General features: G+C 50.3%; 1 protein-coding gene across 12 annotated transcripts in view; it reads right to left on the bottom strand.

Annotated features, from left to right (window-relative positions):
• Positions 1-2026: 2026 nt before the first annotated feature.
• Positions 2027-20569, bottom strand: part of Dmtn (dematin actin binding protein) — a 32708-nt gene continuing 14165 nt past the window's right edge. For 5 of the 12 annotated variants that reach the window (XM_029541506.1, XM_029541505.1, XM_029541508.1 and 2 more), the window contains 15 exons: positions 17716-17887; positions 17427-17501; positions 16740-16895; positions 15481-15525; positions 15021-15120; positions 14628-14684; positions 14225-14377; positions 11602-11726; positions 10993-11098; positions 4265-4329; positions 4055-4103; positions 3901-3908; positions 3657-3722; positions 3326-3406; positions 2027-3220 (listed from right to left, as the gene is read on the bottom strand). In XM_029541506.1, coding sequence (XP_029397366.1) covers positions 3107-3220; positions 3326-3406; positions 3657-3722; positions 3901-3908; positions 4055-4103; positions 4265-4329; positions 10993-11098; positions 11602-11726; positions 14225-14377; positions 14628-14684; positions 15021-15120; positions 15481-15525; positions 16740-16895; positions 17427-17501; positions 17716-17733 — 1218 coding nt within the window. In that variant the 5' untranslated portion in view covers positions 17734-17887 and the 3' untranslated portion in view covers positions 2027-3106. The remainder of the gene's footprint in view (positions 3221-3325; positions 3407-3656; positions 3723-3900; positions 3909-4054; positions 4104-4264; positions 4330-10992; positions 11099-11601; positions 11727-14224; positions 14378-14627; positions 14685-15020; positions 15121-15480; positions 15526-16739; positions 16896-17426; positions 17502-17715; positions 17888-20569) is intronic. The other 7 variants (XM_021204015.2, XM_029541509.1, XM_021204016.2 and 4 more) reach the window with 3 other exon arrangements.

A 20569-nucleotide genomic window follows, 5' to 3' on the forward strand; every position in this document is an offset into this window, starting at 1 on the left:
ATTCTCAGGAGCTCCAAATCCTTTAGGACTTGGTGTCAAAATCCATCCCGCCACAAACATTTCCAGTCAATCTGACCACACGTTGCTTCCCTTGGTAACCAGTGAACTTAACGTTTTCTACAGCGCCCGGCTGTGAGTTCTAAGTAAACAGGGTCCGCTTTAGAACCACAAAGTTCATGTTGTCTGGTAGCATATGGAGAGCCCAGACCTGCTTCCCCTGGACAAATGGCTCTATATCTCCAGTGCTGGGCAGCTGGAGATGTGGCTCTGCAGTAGAGTTCTTGCCTACCACGCCCAAGACCCTGGATTTGATCCCCTGAATGTCCTCCCCCAAAAATGAGATAGGACATTGTCCTCAGCCCCCCCAACACACACACACACACACACACACACACGGTCTACTCATTGATTTTATGAAACCTTGGGTTTCAGGTAAAATGCTCTCTCGTTTGTTGGAAGGCGTCAAGCAATCTGTCCTATTGCCCTCGCAGGACAATCTGTTTCAAGGATAACATTGTAAGCGTAAGCAGACTTTACTTAAAATCCTTGTTCAGGGGCTGGGAATGTAGGTCTTTCAGGCAGAGTATCTACTTAGCACACACAAAGCCTGGGTTGGCTCCCCAGCCCCAAACAAAGCAGGCATGATGGTGTCCACCTGTCATCTCAACACGCAAGGGGTGGAAGCAGGAGGTGGTTCACGGCAGTCTTCAGCTGTAAACTCCGTTCGAATGGTAAGAAAATCATTGTTTTGTTTTGAACGGTTCTCATCTGTTTGCTTTGGGGCCAGCTGGCCTTCTTCCCACATGCAAGCCCATCCCCCTGTCTTCTTTCTGATCTTCCAATCAAACTGCACACTCAGCCCCACCTCAGACACGCAGCTCCACAGTGGTTGCAGGCAGAAGGCTTCACCAAGGCAGTCAGAGGCCATCAAGGCACCAAGGCACCATTTGTCCCTCAGTCGCCAGGTCTCCGTTCCTGCTTCCTCTGCTCTGTGGTTGGCAGTCAGTTTACCACCTCCTGGTAACATTTTCCGCTGGGCTTCCCTGCTGCATAAGCACCTTGGGTCCTAGGGAGGCCCGTGTGTTTGAGGTCATCCTCTGAGGCTCTGTCAAGCTCCCTCTAACTAGGAAGACTGGTTCCTGTCTCACAGAGCCCCTGGAAAGGTGACAAGTAGCAGTCTCTCTAGGCCAGCCCTTGCTCCTGCGTCCTAGAGAGAGGGACGGGACTATGGGTGTTGTCTCTAAGCCCCCTCTGGCCCACGTGAAACCCTTCCCAAGGCTTTCTCGACCGGATGTCACCTGTCCCTACGACTCGGGGCTGGTGGCTTATCAATGTGGCTCAGTTGGTAGAGCACACACCTAACAAGCAAGAGATCCTGGGTTCCATCCCCAGCACTGACTAACCCATGGCTGTCAGTGTTACTCCAGCACTTGTGAGGCAGAGGCAAGAAGGATGGGAAGTTCAACCTCAGATACAAGTAAGTTTGAGGCCAGTGTGAGCTATGTGAGACAAATAAGACCCACAAATATTCGATATATGCCTGTGATCCCAGCACTCGGAAGGCCAACGCTGGATCAGGAGTTCAAGACCAGCCTTTGCTATGGGACACCTTATTTCAAACAAAACAATGAAACCGAATAAATGAATAGATAATTCAGGCTGCTGGCCTAAGCCTATGCACCCAGCTACTTGATACTGAACCAAGAAGACCAAAACTTCCCTGGGCTACAGAGTGAGAGGTCAGGTTCAGCCTGGGCAACTAAAGAGGTAAGACTAGCCAGGCACAGTGACGCACGCTTTAATCCCAGCACTTGGGAGGCAGAGGCAGGTAGATTTCTGAGTTCGAGACCAGCCTGGTCTACAGAGTGAGTTCCAGGACAGCCAGGGCTATACAGAGAAACCCTTTCTTGAAAAAGAAAAAAGAAAAAAAAAAAAAGGAAAGGAAAAAAAAAAAAAAACGAGGTAAGACTACTGGTTGTGGTAGAGTGTGCATCTGACATGCACAGGCATGGATAGAAACAATAGATTTAGGGACCCAGTGCAACCTTTTAATTCCAAGCAGTTACCCCTCCCAGCATGATCACACACACAGTGGACAGGGAGTGCCAGGGTCTGGGTAAAAATGAAACCCAGACCTGGGCAAAATAGATAGATATATATATATGTATAATTATATACATGTACATATGTGGACAGACGGGACTGGAAGTGCAATTAGGTAGGGCAGGGAGTCAGGGAAGCAGCAGAGGGTGCCCCAATAAATTACATTCTGTAGAGAGCACAGTAGGAGATGCATGGCAATGGAGGGACCTGGGAGCCGGGACTCTCCATCCCATCTCAGGGAGGCTGAGGCCTGGGCTCAGTGGTCCCTGGACAGGTGCTAGAACAGTGCATCCTATCTGGTTTTGCCTGGAGGCTGGTGGTGGTGAGGCGTTGTGTGAACAGCGTCTCTGCTCTTAGCCACAGCTTTGAATAAGCCCTGGGTCTCGAGCAAGAGGTTTGAAGCTTAGGGGTTGCAAAGTACAGGACATACAAGCTAGAGGGAGGATGGCCTCCCAGCTGGAGGCCCAGGTAGAGCCTGCTTCTGCCAGTTAGAGAAGCATCAGGCCCAAGTGCAGGAAACTGTCAGGAGTGCAGCTGGCTGGAGCCTTTGGGTGGACAGGCACAGGGTCCCAGAGCTGCCACCTCCTCCTGTACAGGACAGCAGACAGACCTCCCCGCTAAGCCCCCTTTGTTTCTCCTCACTGTCTTCTGGGGACCCTCATGTGGGGTGACAGACAGGGAACGGGTGCAAACATTGACTGTGTGCCGGAGTCCAGGCTGGGTTTGGCTAGGCAGTGGAGCCCAGGGAAAAGGTAAGGCCCCCTGGCCCGTCGTGGGGAAGGAAGTCCACGCCTCATGACTCTGGGACTGTGCACTTCTTGGCTCTCTCCCTGAGGAACGGAGCCCAACGCTTCTGCCCTGCCTCCCGCTGCTCCCAGCCAGCAGAGGAAGAGGGCGCTGTGGGGGGGGGGTCTCACAGCCCCAGCTTCAGGACCTCGAAGCAGCAGAAGGAAGGTACTGTCACGGACAGGGCGAGCGGTGCCGTGCCGAGCAGGCAGGGATGTCAGAAGAGGGAAGCTTTCTTCTTGAGTTCGTTTCGCTTCCATAGGGCCAGCTTGCCAAACTCCTCGGGAGACATGGCGAAGACCCTAGAGAAGTCCTCTGCTGACAGATGCCTCTGTGGGGACACGGGTAACTGAGTGACTTCAGGAGGTAGCCTCTACAGCCTCAAAGTCAAAGGCGGGGCGGCCCCTCCCCCATGCCACGCATCTTTCTTGCATACCTCAAGCCTCATGCGGTCCACACCGGGAGGCAGCTTAGTTCTCCCTTTATTAGTCACCATCAGCATCTCATAGGGATAGATCTGGAGAGGCAGAGAAAACCCTCTTAGGTGCCTAGTCTCGGGTCCTCATAACCCTCTTGACTTCCCTGGTCCCGCTGCAGAGGCCACTGGGGTTCATGCCATCTTGCCATTCATCTTCTTCGGCTTCCCTGCTGCCCCCACCCCCCCCATCCCGTCATCTCCAAGAGCACCCTGAGCGCATTCAGCTTGGTGGGCTTCACCACCCCCCTGAAGCCCACCCCACTGTGGTGGTCAGGTCCCCTGCCCTCACCTTCTGCTCCAGCACACAGGGCAGGGAGTTCCCCCGATCCATCCTCCCCCTCTGGCCCTCTCCGTTCTGGGGAGACCAAAGCCGCAGTGAGCCAGAGTGGGTCAGGGGGACCTTCTCAACCTTACCCTAGGCGTCTTCAGTCTTCGCCAAGCAACTTGTCGGCCCGTGCCCCCCTCCCCCACCAGTCCCCATGCCTGGCTCTGGTTTCCTGAGCTTCTCCTGCTCCCCTCCAGGGGGCACTCACCTGCAGGCCTAAGGAGACAAGAGCCACGGTTTAGAGACAGCTTCAGAAACTGCACCTCCACCTGATCTTAAACCACTGCCCCCACACTGGACATCGGCTCTCTATAAAGTCTGTGGAGGCCCGAGTCCCAGCGACGTGTGACCCCACTGCTCACCTGGGCTCCCAGCCTCACTTCCCGATGGGCTGAATTCTGTGGACTGTAGCTAGGAAATAATACACAGAAATCAGAGGAAGCGGAGGGCAACCTTCAACAGTTTCCTTTACTCTGAGGGCTTCCTCCCACCCAAGAATCTCCAAGCGCTTGGTCACTCAGAAGCATGGTGGACACACACCACACAGCCCCTGCTTGGTCCTAAGGCCTTACCCGGCTCAGGGTGGTCCTGCCATAGGAAGGAAGGGAAGAGGATTTAGATGTTCCCGAATGCAAGGCTGAAAGAGAGCAAGAGAGGGCCCAGGTTTAGTCCCTTGGTCCTGACAATCCTTCCTAAGAAAGCTGCCTCCACAGCTTTCCCTGTCCAGAACCCAGCAAGGCTTCTACGGACTTCCACAGTGACGCTTTTGCTGTGGCTTTTGCTGAACGTATATCTTCCCTCTTCTCTCTAACTAGAAGTGAGCCACAAGCCCAGTGTGAACCCCAGGCAATGCTGAGGCTCATTTCACTTCAGCCACCATGAAGGAAGTTCGAGATCTACAAACACATGACAGCTCTAAGTGACAATGGTATTAACAGCGGCCAACTTCTGGCCATTTTGACAGCCCAGTTCCGACACAATCATCATCTCAGCACAGTGAACGAAGTCAGGAGAGTGTGTAACTGCCCCGGTAGGTAAGAGGGCTTGCTGTGCAAGTGTGAAGACCCGAGTTTGGACTCTAGGACACACAACATGGCTGTGTGCACCTGTAACCACAGCACTGTGTGGGGTCGAGACAGGGGGATCACTGCCAGCTCAGCTTCTACTTCTAGTAAGGCAGAAAACAATAGTGCAGGATACCCAATGTCCTCTCCTGGCCTCCACTTATAACATACTTGAATAGTTGTTTGTCTACACTACACACACACACATACATACATACATACATACATACATACACACTTCCTATTGGCATAACTGAAGATCATTTGCAACTTGTGCCTTTTGTAAATCACTAAATTTTTTAACACTACTAGTTATAATTTCAGAGATGAGTTTACAACAAGGATTTTTGTTTTTTTTTGTTGTTGTTTTGTTTTGTTTTAAATCCAGGGGTCTATAGCCATCGTTGGCCTTGAACTCAAGCTCCGCCTGCCTCAGTCCCCTAAGTACTGCGAGTACAGAAATGTACCACGGTATCTAGAAACTAACATTCCTTTTGTGATTTCTTGAGGCAGGATTTCTCTATGTAGCCCTAGCTGTCCTGGAACTCACTTTGTAGATCAGGTTGGCCTCAAACTCAGAAAGACCTGCCTGCCTTAGCCTCCTGAATGCTGAGATTAAAATTATTTACCACCACACAGAGACAGAATAGAAGCTACCATTATTAGAGTGGGCCAGCCTCAAAGTGCCCTTGTCTGTAATGAGTAGAAATGGTTGGCATCCCATTGCAGTTGCTTCAACAGGCATTTTGTTAAATGTCCAGCTTACAGTTCAACACCGTAAGCATCAGTCCTCTAAAGTCTGCTGGAAGTTCAGTGCCTGAGAACAAAATAGGTCTGGGGAACCTGGCGCTTACTCTCAAATAAGTTTAGCATCTCTAAACCAAAAATCAAAATCTGAAATCCAGTCTCCCCTGGATTCCAAACTTCTTCAGTCTTGGTAGGGTTCTCAGTTCTGGATTTGGAAATGTTGGTTTCAGATTTTGCATTTTTGGATTAGGGGGTCTCCAATTTGGTAAAGTTTATTCAAATACTCTAAAACCCAGGAAATGAAACAAAACCCTCTTTAAGTCTGAAACCCTTCGAATCCTAAGCATTTGGATAAGGAATGAATGGTAAGTCTGACTAGGAAATGAGCAGCTCTCTGGGCTGGGGATTGGCTTAGGGTCGTTTACTGTCAGAACACAAGAACCTGAGTTCGGATTCCCAGAACCCACTAAAGGGATGGGCGAGGGGAGGGCAAAAGAAAGTCACTGATTCTCACAGTCACTGCTCATTGCTGAAGTATGTCATGTACTTGTAATAATTAGGAACATTTTGATTTTTATGGACAGAATTACAATGCCTTCAGATACACATAAACATTTTCCACCCCAAATCACTTTCAGAATGCATGCTGGGTATTTTTATGTCAACTTGACACTACCTAGATTCACCTGGGAAAGGGGAACCTCAATTGGGAAAATGCCTCTACTGATGATTGATGTGGGAGGGCCCAGCCCACTGTGGACAGTGCTACCCCTATGCAGGTGGTCATGGATAGTATAAGAACACAAACCAGGCAAGCCAGGAGGAACAGACCTCCGTGGCCTGCATCAGTTCCTCCTTCCTGCCTTCCCTGGATGACGGATTACAAGCTGTATGACAAAATAAACCCTTTCCTTGCCAAGTCGCTTTTGACCATGGCATTTTACCACTGCCACAGAAACTTTAACTAGGACAGAACGTTTGTGTTTGAAAGCAATGATTCTAAGGTAATGCCTGTTCATGACTCTGAGCTGTTGAGCCTGATTAGATCTGTCGGGAACCTACACAACCACATGACATACATATCCATGGTCTTGTGCCAAAGTAAGGAAGGCACTTGACCATTTAACCTTACAAAGCCAAAAGGGAAGTCACAGAGCTCATTTCTTTAGCTGCTTAGAAGACTCTGGAACACCAAGACTGGATCTACCCGTTGGGACCGTTTGTATTACTCTCGTTCCCCAGGCTTCAACTACAGACTTTATATTCTTTAAAATGCCCTTTGCAAACCGTCCCACCCACCCCAAGCCTAAGCCCTGATGCTCTTCATACATCCTACCCATGGTCACTTTACGGCTCCTTGAATGTAGCAGCAAATGCCTATCATCACGGCACTGGAGAGGCCAAGGCAGGAGGCCATCCTCAGCAAAACAGGAGTTACCTAAGATTGAACATTTAAGGCATCTGGGCATAGCGGTGCATGCCTTTAATCTCAGTACTTCATAGGCAGAGGTATGAAGGCATACCTCCAACCAACCAACCAACTAACCAAAGAAGCAAACAAACAAGCAACAACCCCTATCAAAAACAAACAAACAAACAAACCCAACCCAACCCAACCCAAGTCGAAACAACAACAACAACAAAAACCAAAGCAAATAAATTCCGGTCCTGCTGCACCTCTCCGTTCCAGTCTTCTACACTCTTCCAAAGAGTTATGCCCTGGAGTCAGTTGCCTGGCACTGCAGTCCCTTAGCACCCTCCTTACCAGACGCTAGCCACAGATCAGCCCATCCCTCCCCTCTTACTCCCTCAGCTATGAATTAGCATCACCACAAAGGAAAGACCTTGCGATATTCCCTGTGGAGAAGGTCTCTCATGGCCACATCCCGAGCGCATGGCTCCATTTCCTCCCCATGCTCCTCAGTCTAGATTCTCCTTCTCTTAAAGTCAGGCTCACCATGTAGCCCTTGAACACATCGGTCATAACTGAACTGAGCATGCTAGCTAAGAGACTCAGGTTCTGCAGGTCTGGTCACCCAATTTCCCTTTCCTTTCTCCATGAGTCATCTTTTCCCATTTCCTACACATATTAGCTGCAGACCCTCCAGCTTCTGGCTTGCCAAACTCAGTTCCCAACCATTTGTTCTACACGGATAAAGCCCTGACACCTCTCTCCCTTATTCACCCTTCTAATGGGTCCTAGGATTCACTTCAGTGGATTTGATCTGAGCATTTCTCAGATCTATCCCCTCTTCTCTGAACCACAATGAATGTGCTATTCTTAGGCTATGGTTTCAGCATATTGCAAAGCTTCAAAAATTATGAGAAGTTTAAAAGGTAGGAAAGGTAGGAGAGCTGGCTCGAGGGGTAAAGGCAGATGCCTTGCAACCCTGACAATGTAAATTTGACCCCTTGAACCCACATAGAAGTAGAAAACAATAGAAATGACTCTACAAAGTTGTTCTCTGATATCTACCCTAACACACATACATCATACACACACACTTTTTTTTTTTTTTGAAAAAAAAAAGATTTATTTATCATATGTATGTATGTGTGCTATTGCTGTCTTCTGGCACACCAGAAGAGGGAACTCAATCCAATTACAGATGGTTATGAGCCACCATGTGGTTGCTGGGAATTGAACTCAGGACCTCTGGAAGAGCAGTTGGTACTCTTAACCACTGAGCCATCTCTCCACTCCCCCCCACCACCACTACACACACACTTTTTTAAAAGGTAGAAACTTGGAACTAGAGAGATGGCTCAGTGGCTGCTCTTCTGGATGACCCCCAATTCCATTCCCTGCACCCATAATTCCCTGCACTCACAACCATGCAGTCCTAGGGGAAATCTCTGTGCATCCAGTGAAGAAATACACGCAGACAAAACACCCAAAAACAAAAGATCTTTTCTTTTCGGCTTTTCAAGACAGGGTTTCTCTGTGTAGCTCTGACTGTCCTGGAACTCACTTTGTAGACCAGGCTGGCCTCGAACTCAGAAATCCACCTGCCTCTGCCTCCCAAGTGCTGGGATTAAAGGCGTGTACCATGACCGCCCGGCTTCAAATAACACTGTAGATGACTTGGAATTACCTATCTAGGTCATGGTGGCTTCAAACTCACAAAGATCTGCCTATGTCTGCTTCTAAGCACCAGGATTAAAGGTGGGCACCACCAAACCAGGCTCTGATAGTTTTTGTTTGTTTGTTTAAATGGTTTATTTCCTTTTATTGTATGTGCGTTAGTGTTCTGCCCTGCATGTATGTCTGTGTGAAGGTGTCAGATCTTTTGGAACTGAAGTTATACAGGAGGAGGAAGAGGAAGAGGAGGAGGAGGAAGAGGAGGAGGAAGAAGAGGAATTGTCTCAGGGTTAAGGGCAAACCCTATGTGAGATGCCACGTGGGTGCTGGGAATTGAACCAGGGTCCTCTAGAAAAGAAGCCAGTGCTCTTAACTGCTGACCTATCTCCCCAGCCCTGCTCTAAAAGGTTTTTTATTGTGAAACAGAGTCTACTAAGTTGTCTAGGCTAGACTCAGACTCACTTTGAGCCTTGGTAGGCCTTAAACTTTTTTTCCCTTCCTTCCTTCCTTCCTTCCTTCCTTCCTTCCTTCCTTCCTTCCTTCCTTCCTTCCTTCCGTCTTCAAGACAGGGTCTCTTCTTGTAGCATTGGCTGTCCTGGGGCTCTCTATGTAGGACAGGCTGGTCTTAAACTCAAAGAGATCCACCTGCCTCTGCCTACAAAGTACTGGAATTAAAGGCGTGTGTCACCACTATGCCCAGATGCCTTAAATGTTTAATTCTCTTGCTTCAGTCTGCTGAGCAGCTCAGATTACAGGCCTGCTCCACAGGTCTAGCCACATATTTCCATACAGCGACAGAAGGCTGAAGTTCAGAAGATTGTTTCCAGAGATGACCTGTAACTCTCTCCATATATCTTGCTTCGTTTTTGCAATGAAACCTTGTAGTTCCTTGAATCTGGGACAGAACCTATTCCACCTTGAGTCTAGTTTCATTTCTAGAAAACCTGCATCTTTGTTATCGTTGTTTTGGAGATAGCGTCTGTGGTAGTTTGAATAAGAACCATCTCCCTACAGGCCCCATAGATTTGAATGCTTAGTCCCCAGAGAGTGGCTCTGTTGAAAAGGATTAGAAGAATTAGGAGGTGTGGCCTCGTTAGAGGAAGTGTGTCACCGGAGGTGAGCTTTGAGGTTTCAAAAGCCCATGCTAGGCCGAGGTGTTCTTTTCTCTGCCTTTGGATCAGGATGTAGCTCTCCGCCACTGCTCCAGTATCATGAGTGTCACCATGTTCTCTGCCATGATGATAATAGATTAAGCCTCTGAAAATGTAACCCAGCCCCAATTATATGCTTTCTTTTATTAGTTGCTTTGTTCATAGTGTCTCCTCACAGCAACAGAATGGTAATTCAGATAGGGTCCTTTTTTTTTTTAATCCTCCCCAGCCCATGCTAGACTCCTAGTTCTTGGATTAGACTTGTGCCACCGTGCCAGCTTTGGTGTCTTGACCAATAGAATGCAAAAACAGTGACCCGTCATGGCTCCCAAGGTCAGGTTTTAAGAGTTCTCATGCCTCTCCCTTGGGTTGCTTAGCTCTGTCCCTCCCACCTCCAGGTACCAGGCTCTAGGGAAGTCCAGACTACTTGGGGTTGATCAGCGGCCTAGAACTCAAGGCCCCCTTCACCCACTGCATGCTACTCGGTGCCCATGCTCTCGGAGCTGCCACCCTAGTTCAAGCTCCCGGCCTTCGCTCACACGCTGTCCTTGACATCTGGAAGGACCTCCTGCACCATTTATTTGCCTCTTCTAAGACTTAGGGGAGGCTGGAGAGGTGGCTCGGTGATTAAAATCACCGGCTGTTATTCCAGAGGACCTGGGTTCAATTCCCAGCACCCGAGGTAGTTCACAACTGTCAGTAGCTCCTCCAGGGGAATCTGATGCGCTCATACTGACACATATAGGCAAAACACCAATGCACAATAAATAGATAGATTGATAGATAGATAGATAGATAGATAGATAGATAGATAGATAGATAGATAGATAGATAAATGGTTTAAAAAATACTCAGGGGAGCCACCAGGCCTCCTCACACTGGCCTTTCAAAGCACTCACTGATACCCTGTCCCTCTGCTCAAAAGCCACACAGATTTACATATCACTTTCCCCTTGGCCGGAGGAAATGGCTGTGTCTTTCACTCACAATGTCCCCAGTACTTAGCAAGCCCCTCAGTAAGCGTCCATTAAATGAAGTCAGGGCTCTCACGCTGCTTGTACTACGAATCTCTTATCTGTTCTGGCTATCAGCTCATATTCTTGCTCTAAAGGAGTACACCTGTGGGCCTCACACCCAGACTGAGCCTTTAAGTATAACGGTTCAATAGCCACACACACATCCATCCACCCACACCCCCACACCCACCCACACCCACTCCTGGCCAAATGACTGTGAGCGCACTCCACAGCACTCACAGGTATGGAAGGGCGTCCGGTCAGGCAGAGAGCGTGTTTTCCTCCGGATAGGCAATGACTTTTCCATCTCTTCTTTCAAGATCATCTTTCCCAAGTTGGAAGTAACCTGTTTGGGGGTAGAGGAGAATGGTGTCTAGCCGAAGACACCAGCTTCCCCATCTCTGAAAAGTGCAAACTTGGGGTTCAAACCAGGAGGATTAGCGATGGCTTTCCTAGGTGGCTGGTCCACACCTGGAGCCCGTTGATCTTACTGGGCACTCAAGCGCATTAGGTTTGCTGAAGATGTTCAGTGGTAGCCTTCCATGGTGGCTTCTCTATTCTAGGTCACCATGTCAAGAGCCCAACCAATGGCCTTCTCATGACTCCTTGTTCTCTCCTCCCCTAGGTCAGCCTGCTGAAACCCGGCGCTGGTGTACCCTCTCTCTCCTGTGCTCTGGATCTCAATGTCCAGGATCACAGTTCCAAAAACAGCCCAGGAGCCCTGGTAAAGGAGAGGCACCTCCCACCGGGTCAAATGCAGACGTTTCTATGGCATTAGCCTTTTAGACTGGCTCTAGGGACAGAATATTTGTCACCTAGATGGCATGGGGGGGAGGGGCAAGATGCTACCTTACTGAGTTCCTCTTTCTGCCGCTCCCTGATGGCCTTAATCTCCTCTTCAGAGTCATCATCTTCCTCCTCCTCTTCTTCCTCTGCCCCCTTTCGAGACGCCTTCCGTTTCCTCCATTCTGTCTCTAGGAGATAGAGGCCCCAGAATCAATACGGCTACTCAGCCACGGGCGTCTCCACCTTGTGGAACTGGGCTGGGACTTGGAGAGAACACTACAAAGTCTGCCTTCCTTTCTTTCTTTCTTTCTTTCTTTCTTTCTTTCTTTCTTTCTTTCTTTCTTTCTTTCTTTCTTTCTTTCTTTCTTGTTTTTCAAGACAAGATTTCTCTGTGTAGCCCCGGCTATCCTGGAACTCACTCTGTAGACCAGGCTGGCCTCAAACTCAGAGATCTGCCTGCCTCTGCCTCCCGAGTGCACCACTACACCTGGTTAAACCCTTTTTTTTTTATTTTTTTACTTAATCAAAGAAGAACAGTGCACGACCTTAACCACTGAGCCATCTCTCCAGCTCCTGTCACTTACCAGACATCTCTCAAGCTCCTGCTAGAGCCAGACCCTGTGACAGGAGATTTGGAAAAGGGAGAACTAAGTGAGAGGCCTTGGTCTCCAGAGCCCGGGCTGCACATAGAAACTTGTCTTGAAAACCCAAAACAAACAAAACAAAACAACAACAGACAAACAAACCTCACAATAACTGAGTCAGGGTCTTGGCAAAGTTGCCTTCACTCCTGCCTCAGGTTCCACATAGCTGGGATATTGTTATGTGCTGCCATGCTTAGCACTCCAAAGACTTAAAAACAGACAGACAGACAGACAGACAGACAGACAGGCAGACAGAAAAGTACTGGGCTAGAGAGAGATGGCTCATCATTTAATAGCATTAGCTGCTATTACAGAGGACCTGGGTTCAGTTCCTAGCACCCACACCGCAGCTCACAGCTGTCTCTAACTCCAGTTCCAGTGGAGCTGACACCCTTTTTTTTTGCCTCCCTGAGCTCTAGACACCTTTTTTTTTTTTTTAATAAAGATTACAAACAAACAAACAAACGGGCTGGAGAGATGGCTCAGCAGTAAAGAGCACTGGCTGCTCTTCCTGAGGTCCTGAGTTCAAGCCCCAGCCCCTACATGACAGCTCACAACTGTCTGTAACTCCAGTTCCAGAGGATCTAGATTCACAGAGACAGACAAAACGCCAATGCCCATAAAAATTGATAAATCTTTTTTTTTCCCCCAGAGCTGAAGACCGAACTCAGGGCCTTGCGCTTGCTAGGCACACGCTCTACCACTGAGCTAAATCCCCAACTCCAAAAATTAATAAATCTGGGGGCTGGTGAGATGGCTCAGCGGGTAAGAGCACCTGAATGCTCTTCCAAAGGTGCAGAGTTCAAATCCCAGCAACCACATGGTGGCTCACAACCATCCTTAACAAGATCTGACTCCCTCTTCTGGAGTGTCTGAAGACAGCTACAGTGTACTTACATATAATAAATAAATAAATCAAAAAAATTAATAAATCTTAAACAAACAAACAAAACCATAGAGTACAGAGCTGAAAGCACATGTAGCTTAGTGGTAGATATGTGCTTAATGTGTAGAAAGCTCAGGAGAGTCTCCATTATAACAGTTATAACAGTGCACATAACATTGATAATAAGACAATAAAAATTAATAAACTGGATAAGAAACACATTTAAATTCCCTGGAGAGTAAGACCCTTCTCTCATTTATTTCTCTCTTTTCCAAATCTCCTATCACAGGGACTGGCTATAGCAGGAGCTTGAGAGATGTCTGGTAAGTGACTGAGTAATGAACAGGAGAGATGGGCTGGAGAGATGGCTCAGTGGTTAAGGTCATGTACTGTTCTTCCAGGGGACCTGAGTTCCATTTGCAACCCACACAGGGTGCTTCACAACTCCCTGTAACTTTGCCTCGGGCTGCCTAGGCACTGCACTTCCATGCACATACCCTCCCACATACATATACACATGTACATATAGTTCAAATCAAATAAAACCTTAAAAAATAATAATGAGGGGCTAGAGAGATGGCTCCATGGTTAAGAGCACTGACTGCTCTTCCAGAGGTCCTGGGTTCAGTTCCCAGCAACCATCTGGTGGCTCACAACCATCTGTAATGGGATCCGATGCCCTCTTCTGGTGCATCTGAAGACAGCTACAGCGTACTCACATACATAAAATAAATAAACAGATCTTTAAAAAAATAATAATGAGGGCCAAGCATGGTGGGCCTTTAACCCCAGCACTCTGGAGGCAGAGGCAGATGGACCTTCTGTGCTGAGGCTAGCCTGGTCTACAAAGTGAGTTCTAGGATAGCCAGGGCTGTTACACAGGGAAACCCTGACTCAAAAAAGCCACATGATGATGATGATGATGATGATGATGATGATGATGATGATGAACGAGAGGGAAAGAAATGATGACCAGGCTGTGCACAGCAACACAAAGAGGTACAGGGAAGGGGTAAGAAATGAACTGTCAGTCGGGGAAAGTACAAAAGACTGAGAAACAACAGGCTTGGGGTGGGCTGGGACTGGGTTCATGGGGTCAAGAAAGAGAAGCAAATGGGGATCCTTGGCCGCTTCTCCTTTCTCCGGGTTTACCTACCCACAACGGCCAGCGACGGGGGACACGGCCAGTAGTCGGTCTCTATCTTGGCTGGCTGGTTGGGGTCAGGGGGCTGTGCTGCAGGGAACTTGGACGATTCGATGATGAGGTCCTCGATGAGGTGCTTGCTCTGAGGGCTGCCTCCCACGGATTCTGCAGACAGATCCAGGGTCAGTCCACACACCACCCCTGCTAACCAGCTCCCAACCAGCTTAGCCCCCACCCTCAGCTCCAGCTCCTTCACTCCCATGGAGAACTCAGCTGCTCCACGGGAGAGAGCCCCGGGGCCTTACGGGCCTGGAGAAGTTATTCTCCCATCCCTTCCCGGCTCTCACACACAGCTCAGCACCACCCCACGGGGATGTGCCAGGAGAAGCACCCGGGAAGTCAGGGGAACCCTCACCTCTCTGCTTGTAGATGGGTGGCTTCTTGTAGATGTTGGAATCCGGGCGGGTAGTCTCTGAGAGACAGAAAAAGAGCGGGTGAGAAAGGGGACATGATGACAGGGGTGGTGGCTCTAGGGAACAAAATGGAGGTAAACTGAACAGGGCCATAAGCAAGACAGCTCGGACCACGCCTCATGAAGGTGGGGACTTCCTGCACTTTTCTGGGTAGGTGAGAAGACATAGCAAGACCACTATCACTGCTAGTTCTGCCTGGCATCCTAGTACCATAAGGCCCAGCTAGATCTAAACCCAATGAGTAGGGACCAGAGAGTAAGGGGTCTGGGGGTCCTGAAGGAGAATTGAAGTCCCAAGGAAAGAATGTACGTAGCTAGGCTGACAATAAAACCTACCAGGGTGGTGGAAGTGGGGCAGGCTGGTCCTGGGGGTCCCTGTGGTCCTTGGGGTTGAAGCCTGGGAGATGATTCCAAGAGTCCGGCTCTCCGCCCACACCTATGCAGAAGTATTCAGCCTGTAGCCTACACCCTATACCCCTTCCCACTCCCACGTACGTGGCTTTACCTCAGGCCACCTTTCCCATCCTCCTACACCAGCGTCCCCACATCCCAACCCCAGGGCAATGTCACATCAGAGGAAGCACATTCCAGGACTCCATCTGCCAGCTCAGGGTGCCTACCCAGAGAGAAAGGGTTAAAAAGAGTCCCTGGGTCTGGCAGACAGATGAGTTGGCCAGGGACCAGCCAGCCAGGATTTGCTGACTCTATCATCCCCTGGACTTTGCTGGGCTGGGGCTGGGCATGTTGGGGGAGGGGAGCTGAGGGCCCAAACCAAGCAGGAAGAAAGCCAACTGACCTCTGGAGACGGTGGGGGGGATGTGGATTTGGGTGACAGTGAGCACTGTGAATGGAGAGAATGATCAGAGTCACAGGTAGGTTTAAACCCTAGGCCCCCCCAGAGGGACCATTCCCCCCCCCCATCTACGCAGCTTCCCCTACTTTCCTACTCAACCCTCTTCCCTCTGGAGTCCCTGCTGATCTCTGGCCTGGCCTTCATCCCTCCTCTGCCCAGTATTCTCTCTGTCTTTTCATGTGAAGGTTGGATCTGAGCGAAGTGTGCCTCATGCCCTGTACTAAGTATGCCCCTGATGGCAGAGGAATGGAGGGGCCAAAGCCACAAAGCAGCGCTGGCAGAATCAGTTCTCCTGGGCCGCTCGGTACTCAAGTTTTCCAGGGTGACAGCTGTTCACTCCAATGTGACCTCTTTCATTTCCTAAAATTCAAATTGTATTGTGTTGATGTGTACTTTGTGTGAGTGTGGGGACACACAAGCCACAGCACCCGTGTGGCGGTCAGGGGACAGCTTTCAGGGCTCAGTTCTTTCCTTCTTTCTTCATTGGTTCTGGGATCCCAGTTAAGTCAGCCGGCTTATATGCATCCATGTGCTTTCACCTGTAGAGCCACCTCGCTACACCTTACTTTACTAACTTACTTCTGTCTCTCTCTCTCTCTCTGTGTCTCTCTCTCTCTGTGTGTCTGTCTCTGTCTGTCTGTCTGTCTGTCTGTCTGTCTGTCTCTCTCTCTCTCTCTCTCTCTCTCTGTAGCCTTTTGCCCACTACACTGACCCGGCTGGCTTCCAAGCCCTAGAAATCTGCTTGCCTTTGCCGCTGCATACGGGGATGAAAGGTAAGCATCACCATGACCGTGACCCCGACCCCTTTCTTGAAGACAGGTAACAAAGCACCTGACCAAGCATAGCCCCATAGACTGCTTTCTGAGGTGCATAAGAAGAACCAGCACTTCTCTGTTACAGAGGGCAAAGTGAGGCTGCAATGTTTCACCACTCCCTGGCCTAGAATTTCTGGAGCTCCTTCTGTGTGTTTTGTTCTCCCAGCCTTTCCCTATAGGACCTCTCTCCAAGTCTCCACTGTTCAGCTGGGGCTGCTCCTGCTGTTTCTGGGCCACAGTTCAGCCTCGAGCCTGCTGCTCACCTTGCCCAAAGAGGCGCTCACTTCTGCGCATAGTCTGTGTCTACCTTCAAGGAGGACTGCCGGGAGGATCCCCACCTCCACACACCCAGCTCCCCTCACGTCTGCACAAGTGATCCCTTCTTACCTCCCGGCTTCTGGGCAGCTCTACATGTTCCAGGAGGGAATAGGTAAAGTGGGGCTCGTAGATCATGAGGTCAGGTCGCTCAATGTCCAGGATGGCCTTGTCCTTGGGGATGGCAGCCAGGTCTTTGTAGCCCAACACCTGGTTGTCCATCTTGGCCTGAAGGGAAATGGTCCAAATGGAAGAGTTCCCCATAGCATCACTAGGACACTGGACTCACTGGCTGGACTTGGTTATCAGAAAAAACATGTTATTCATCAATTCTCATGTTAACAGCTCTATTCTGTTCCTTCTAAGGACTTGGAATAAGTGCATATTTTAATTTCTGAGACAGCATTTCATCTAGCCAAGGCTTGCCTCAAACCCTCTCTATAGCTGCATCTGGCCTTGAACCTCCTTATCCTACTATCTCCACTTCCCAAACGCTGGGACTATAGGCTTGCCTCATCATGCTCTCTCTGAAAGGTCCCTTTAAAAAAAACAACTCTGTGCCTCTGAGGCCCTCTGCAACTAGACCAGCCCTTCCCAAGGCAGTAGGAAGCCTCCGCTGGGTTCTCTGGGTCTTTCCACCTGCAAGAGTTCACTGGACTTCGCTCCATGCGGGAGTGGGGGACGGGAGTGGGGGGGGTGAGGGGGATCCGCCCCTCCCTCCTCCCAGCTGAGGTGCAGGTGGCCAACATAAGTACTCACCACGATGCTGGAGGGAGAGCCGGGCACACTGGAGTCTCTGGAGGAGCTGACGCTCCCCGGGGAGGTAAGAGGTTGCTGGAGAGAGCGAGAAGGTGGCGGAGTGGGCATGCGCGTGGGTGCGAGGGTGTGGGAGTGGGTCTTGCCCTGGGCCTCAGGATGGGGTGGGGTGGGGTGGGGTGGGGAAACCCGGCGAGCTGCGTTGAGGTGGCCACCAGGTGGCGCCGGCGACTCCCTAGCGGACCTGGGAGAGCAGCGGTCCCCACCCTGGCCCGGGGTGCAAGCCGCTCACCTTCTGCAGACGTTCCATGCGGCAGCCACTGGCCGGCCGCTCCCTCGGAGGCCGGTGCGCACGTGGAAAGGACAGACGTCAGGCTCGGCCCGGCTCCTGCAGCAAGGGCGTCACAGCGCTCTGTGGTGTCCTCATCCCTTGGGCCTCTCTCTGGGCTGCTGACCGCGGGTGGCTGGAAGGACAGTGAGCCCCAGTAAGGGCGTTAGGCTGTCAGGTTCCGCGGCGCTGGGTTCAGCCCCGGGGAGTTGTGCGTGCATGTGGCCAGGCGGCGGCTGCGTGAGTCGGCTGCACTTGTTTTTTAAGCCATTGTTCTCTGGCTTCAGAGGAAATGACGGCAGGGGTCAGCTGGCATCCCAGGGTGGACAGGCGTCTATATCCTCAAGCTTGTCACCCCTGCCCTGGCCCTGCTCTGGCCCGGGCCCTCTCCCAAGCGGTGCTGGCCCCTCCCACTCCAGCCACTGGTTTCACTCCCCAGTTTGCTCAGCCAAATCTTTATTTTCCCCAGAAGGTTAACACGGGGACACTGAGTCATTAGCTAAGACTCAAATCACAGGGAGCCAGAGGCCCGAGGAAGAAAACCCACGGGGATCGGGTACGGTGGTGAAGCTATGGGCATGACCAAGAGTTAGATAACTGCTGATCCCCCGAAGCTATCGCACTTGCCTTTTCTGGGTTCTCTGGGTCTTTCCACCTGCAAGAGTTCACTGGACTTCCCTCCATGCGGGAGTAGGGGACGGGAGTGGGGGGTGTGTGAAGGGGATCCGCCCCTCCCTCCTCCCAGCTGGCAGGTAGTATGCTGTGTAGACACTAAAATACCTCTGGGGCCTGGGCTACACCTCTGCCACCACAAAGTGCCCAGAGCATTCTCAGGGGCTGTCACACTGCTCTATGAGTACCTGCTGGTCCCTTTTCACACTGTCCCTAGGATAGATCAGTCTATGTACTAGGTAATGGCGACAGTCCATGTCCTCTCCTTCTTGGGCATGCCCTCAGCTCTCCTCCTTTCCCTCCTCCCAGTCCTCAGCCACAGACTGAGGAGAGCTGTGTACAGAAGGGAAGGGAGAATCGATTGGTGGTTTCAAACAGGACCTCTTAAGCCGGGATGCCTGCCTGGCCTTAAGCAGTGACTACTACTCAGATGCTGTGTGGGCTTGGGTACGTCATTTACCCTTGGGAGGCTGAGGCAGGAGGATTGCTTTGAATTCCAGGCCAGCATGGGTTACACAGAGAGTTCCAATCAGCTGGAATTTTAGTGTGAAACCTTGTCTAAAGCAACGAAACGAGGGGTGATAAGAGTTTCTTGTCATAGGCTGCTCAGACAAGTCAATAGTATTTATTTATTTATCTTTATGTGTATGGGTGCATTGCCAGGCTGTATGTCTGTGTACCGCATGCATGCCTGCTGTTTATGGAGGCCAGAAGAGGGCATCAGATCCCCTGGAACTGGAGTTACAGATGAGTGGCCATGTGAGTGTTAGGAACCAAACCTGGGTCCTCTGAAAGAGCAGGCAATGCTCTTAACTACCGAGCTGTCTCTCCAGCTCCAAAGAAGAAGCTGAGTTAGCGCATACATGCTGAATAAAGCATGCTCTATTTCATGCAGAGGGTAAGCTATTAATAGTATTCCTATCTCCTGGGGGATTAGTGAATTGAGGGGGCTTCTTCTGTAGCCAGTCATGAAAGAATGAAACCCCCACTTTGTTTCTCTCTTTCTGGGAGCAAAACCACGTCCTCTTAAGTCTCCCCACCTCTCCTCACAGGATTGCACTGCACTGCCCTGGCCAACCTCAAATTCTCAGTCCTTCTATCTCAGTCCCAGGCTTCCATAGGCTGGAAGAAGAGGCCTGCTGTATCACCATGCCCAACGCGCCCAGTCTTTTTCACCTGTACGTTACGTCTACCATTCTGCTGTCTGGAAGTCACCAAAAATAGTCCTTATCCCGCTTCCAAACCTCGGCCCACATCTACTCCCCTCCGTCCACCCCTCGGCCTCCCTCAGACCCCCTCATCCTCCTAGATCCACACAGAAGCCGGGGCTGCCGTCCTGTCCTAATGCCTGCCAGTGCTAACCCTTTGCTGAAAAGCAAACTTGGCGGAGAAGGTGATACTTAATGCTGGAAGCTGTTCTCCAGCTGTGGGGTGCCCTTTCTCCCTGAAATGAACTGGCCGCTGCCTTCCCAGGGCAACTGTTATACCCCAGCTATCACTGACGAAACACATTTACACTCTGTCCTAGATACTTTGTGTGTGCACTTGTGAAATGCTGGCACTTGAATTTAGTGTGCTCTTCTGAGCCGCAGACTCTGCCTTCTATTTTTAGTTTTTATTTATTTATTTATTTATTTATTTATTTATTTATTTATTTATTTATTCTGAGACAGGGTCCGAGTTAGTTACTCAGGCTGGCTTTGGAGCACTCTGTAATCCAGGCAGGCCTTTTAGCTTGTGATCCTTTCCTGCTTCCGGTCTCAAATAGCTGTGCTAGCTACCATATAGAGGTCAACGCTACAAAGGTTATTCTAATGCGTTCTTACAAGCGTTCTGCAGGGTAGACCAGTTTCATATCTGCAGAAACCCAGGCTTGGGGAGATTAAGGACCAGCTCAAGGTCAGCTATCTCAAGCGACATGCCTTTGGCGTGGCACGGTGCGGTGTCTGCCCAGTAATGTGCCATTCGAGTCTTTTTAGAGTTCTAGAACCAGAGGTCAGGTCTGTGTGGCGCACGCCTTTCATCCCAGCACTTGGGAGGCAGAGGCAGGAGGATTTCTGAGTTTGAGGCCGGCCTGGTCTACAGAGTGAGTTCCAGGACAGCCAGGGCTACACAGAGAAACCCTGTCTCAAGAAACCAAAAAAAA

This window comes from Mus pahari, chromosome 8 (assembly GCF_900095145.1).
Source record: "Mus pahari chromosome 8, PAHARI_EIJ_v1.1, whole genome shotgun sequence".
In the NCBI taxonomy this organism is placed as follows: domain Eukaryota; kingdom Metazoa; phylum Chordata; class Mammalia; order Rodentia; family Muridae; genus Mus; species Mus pahari.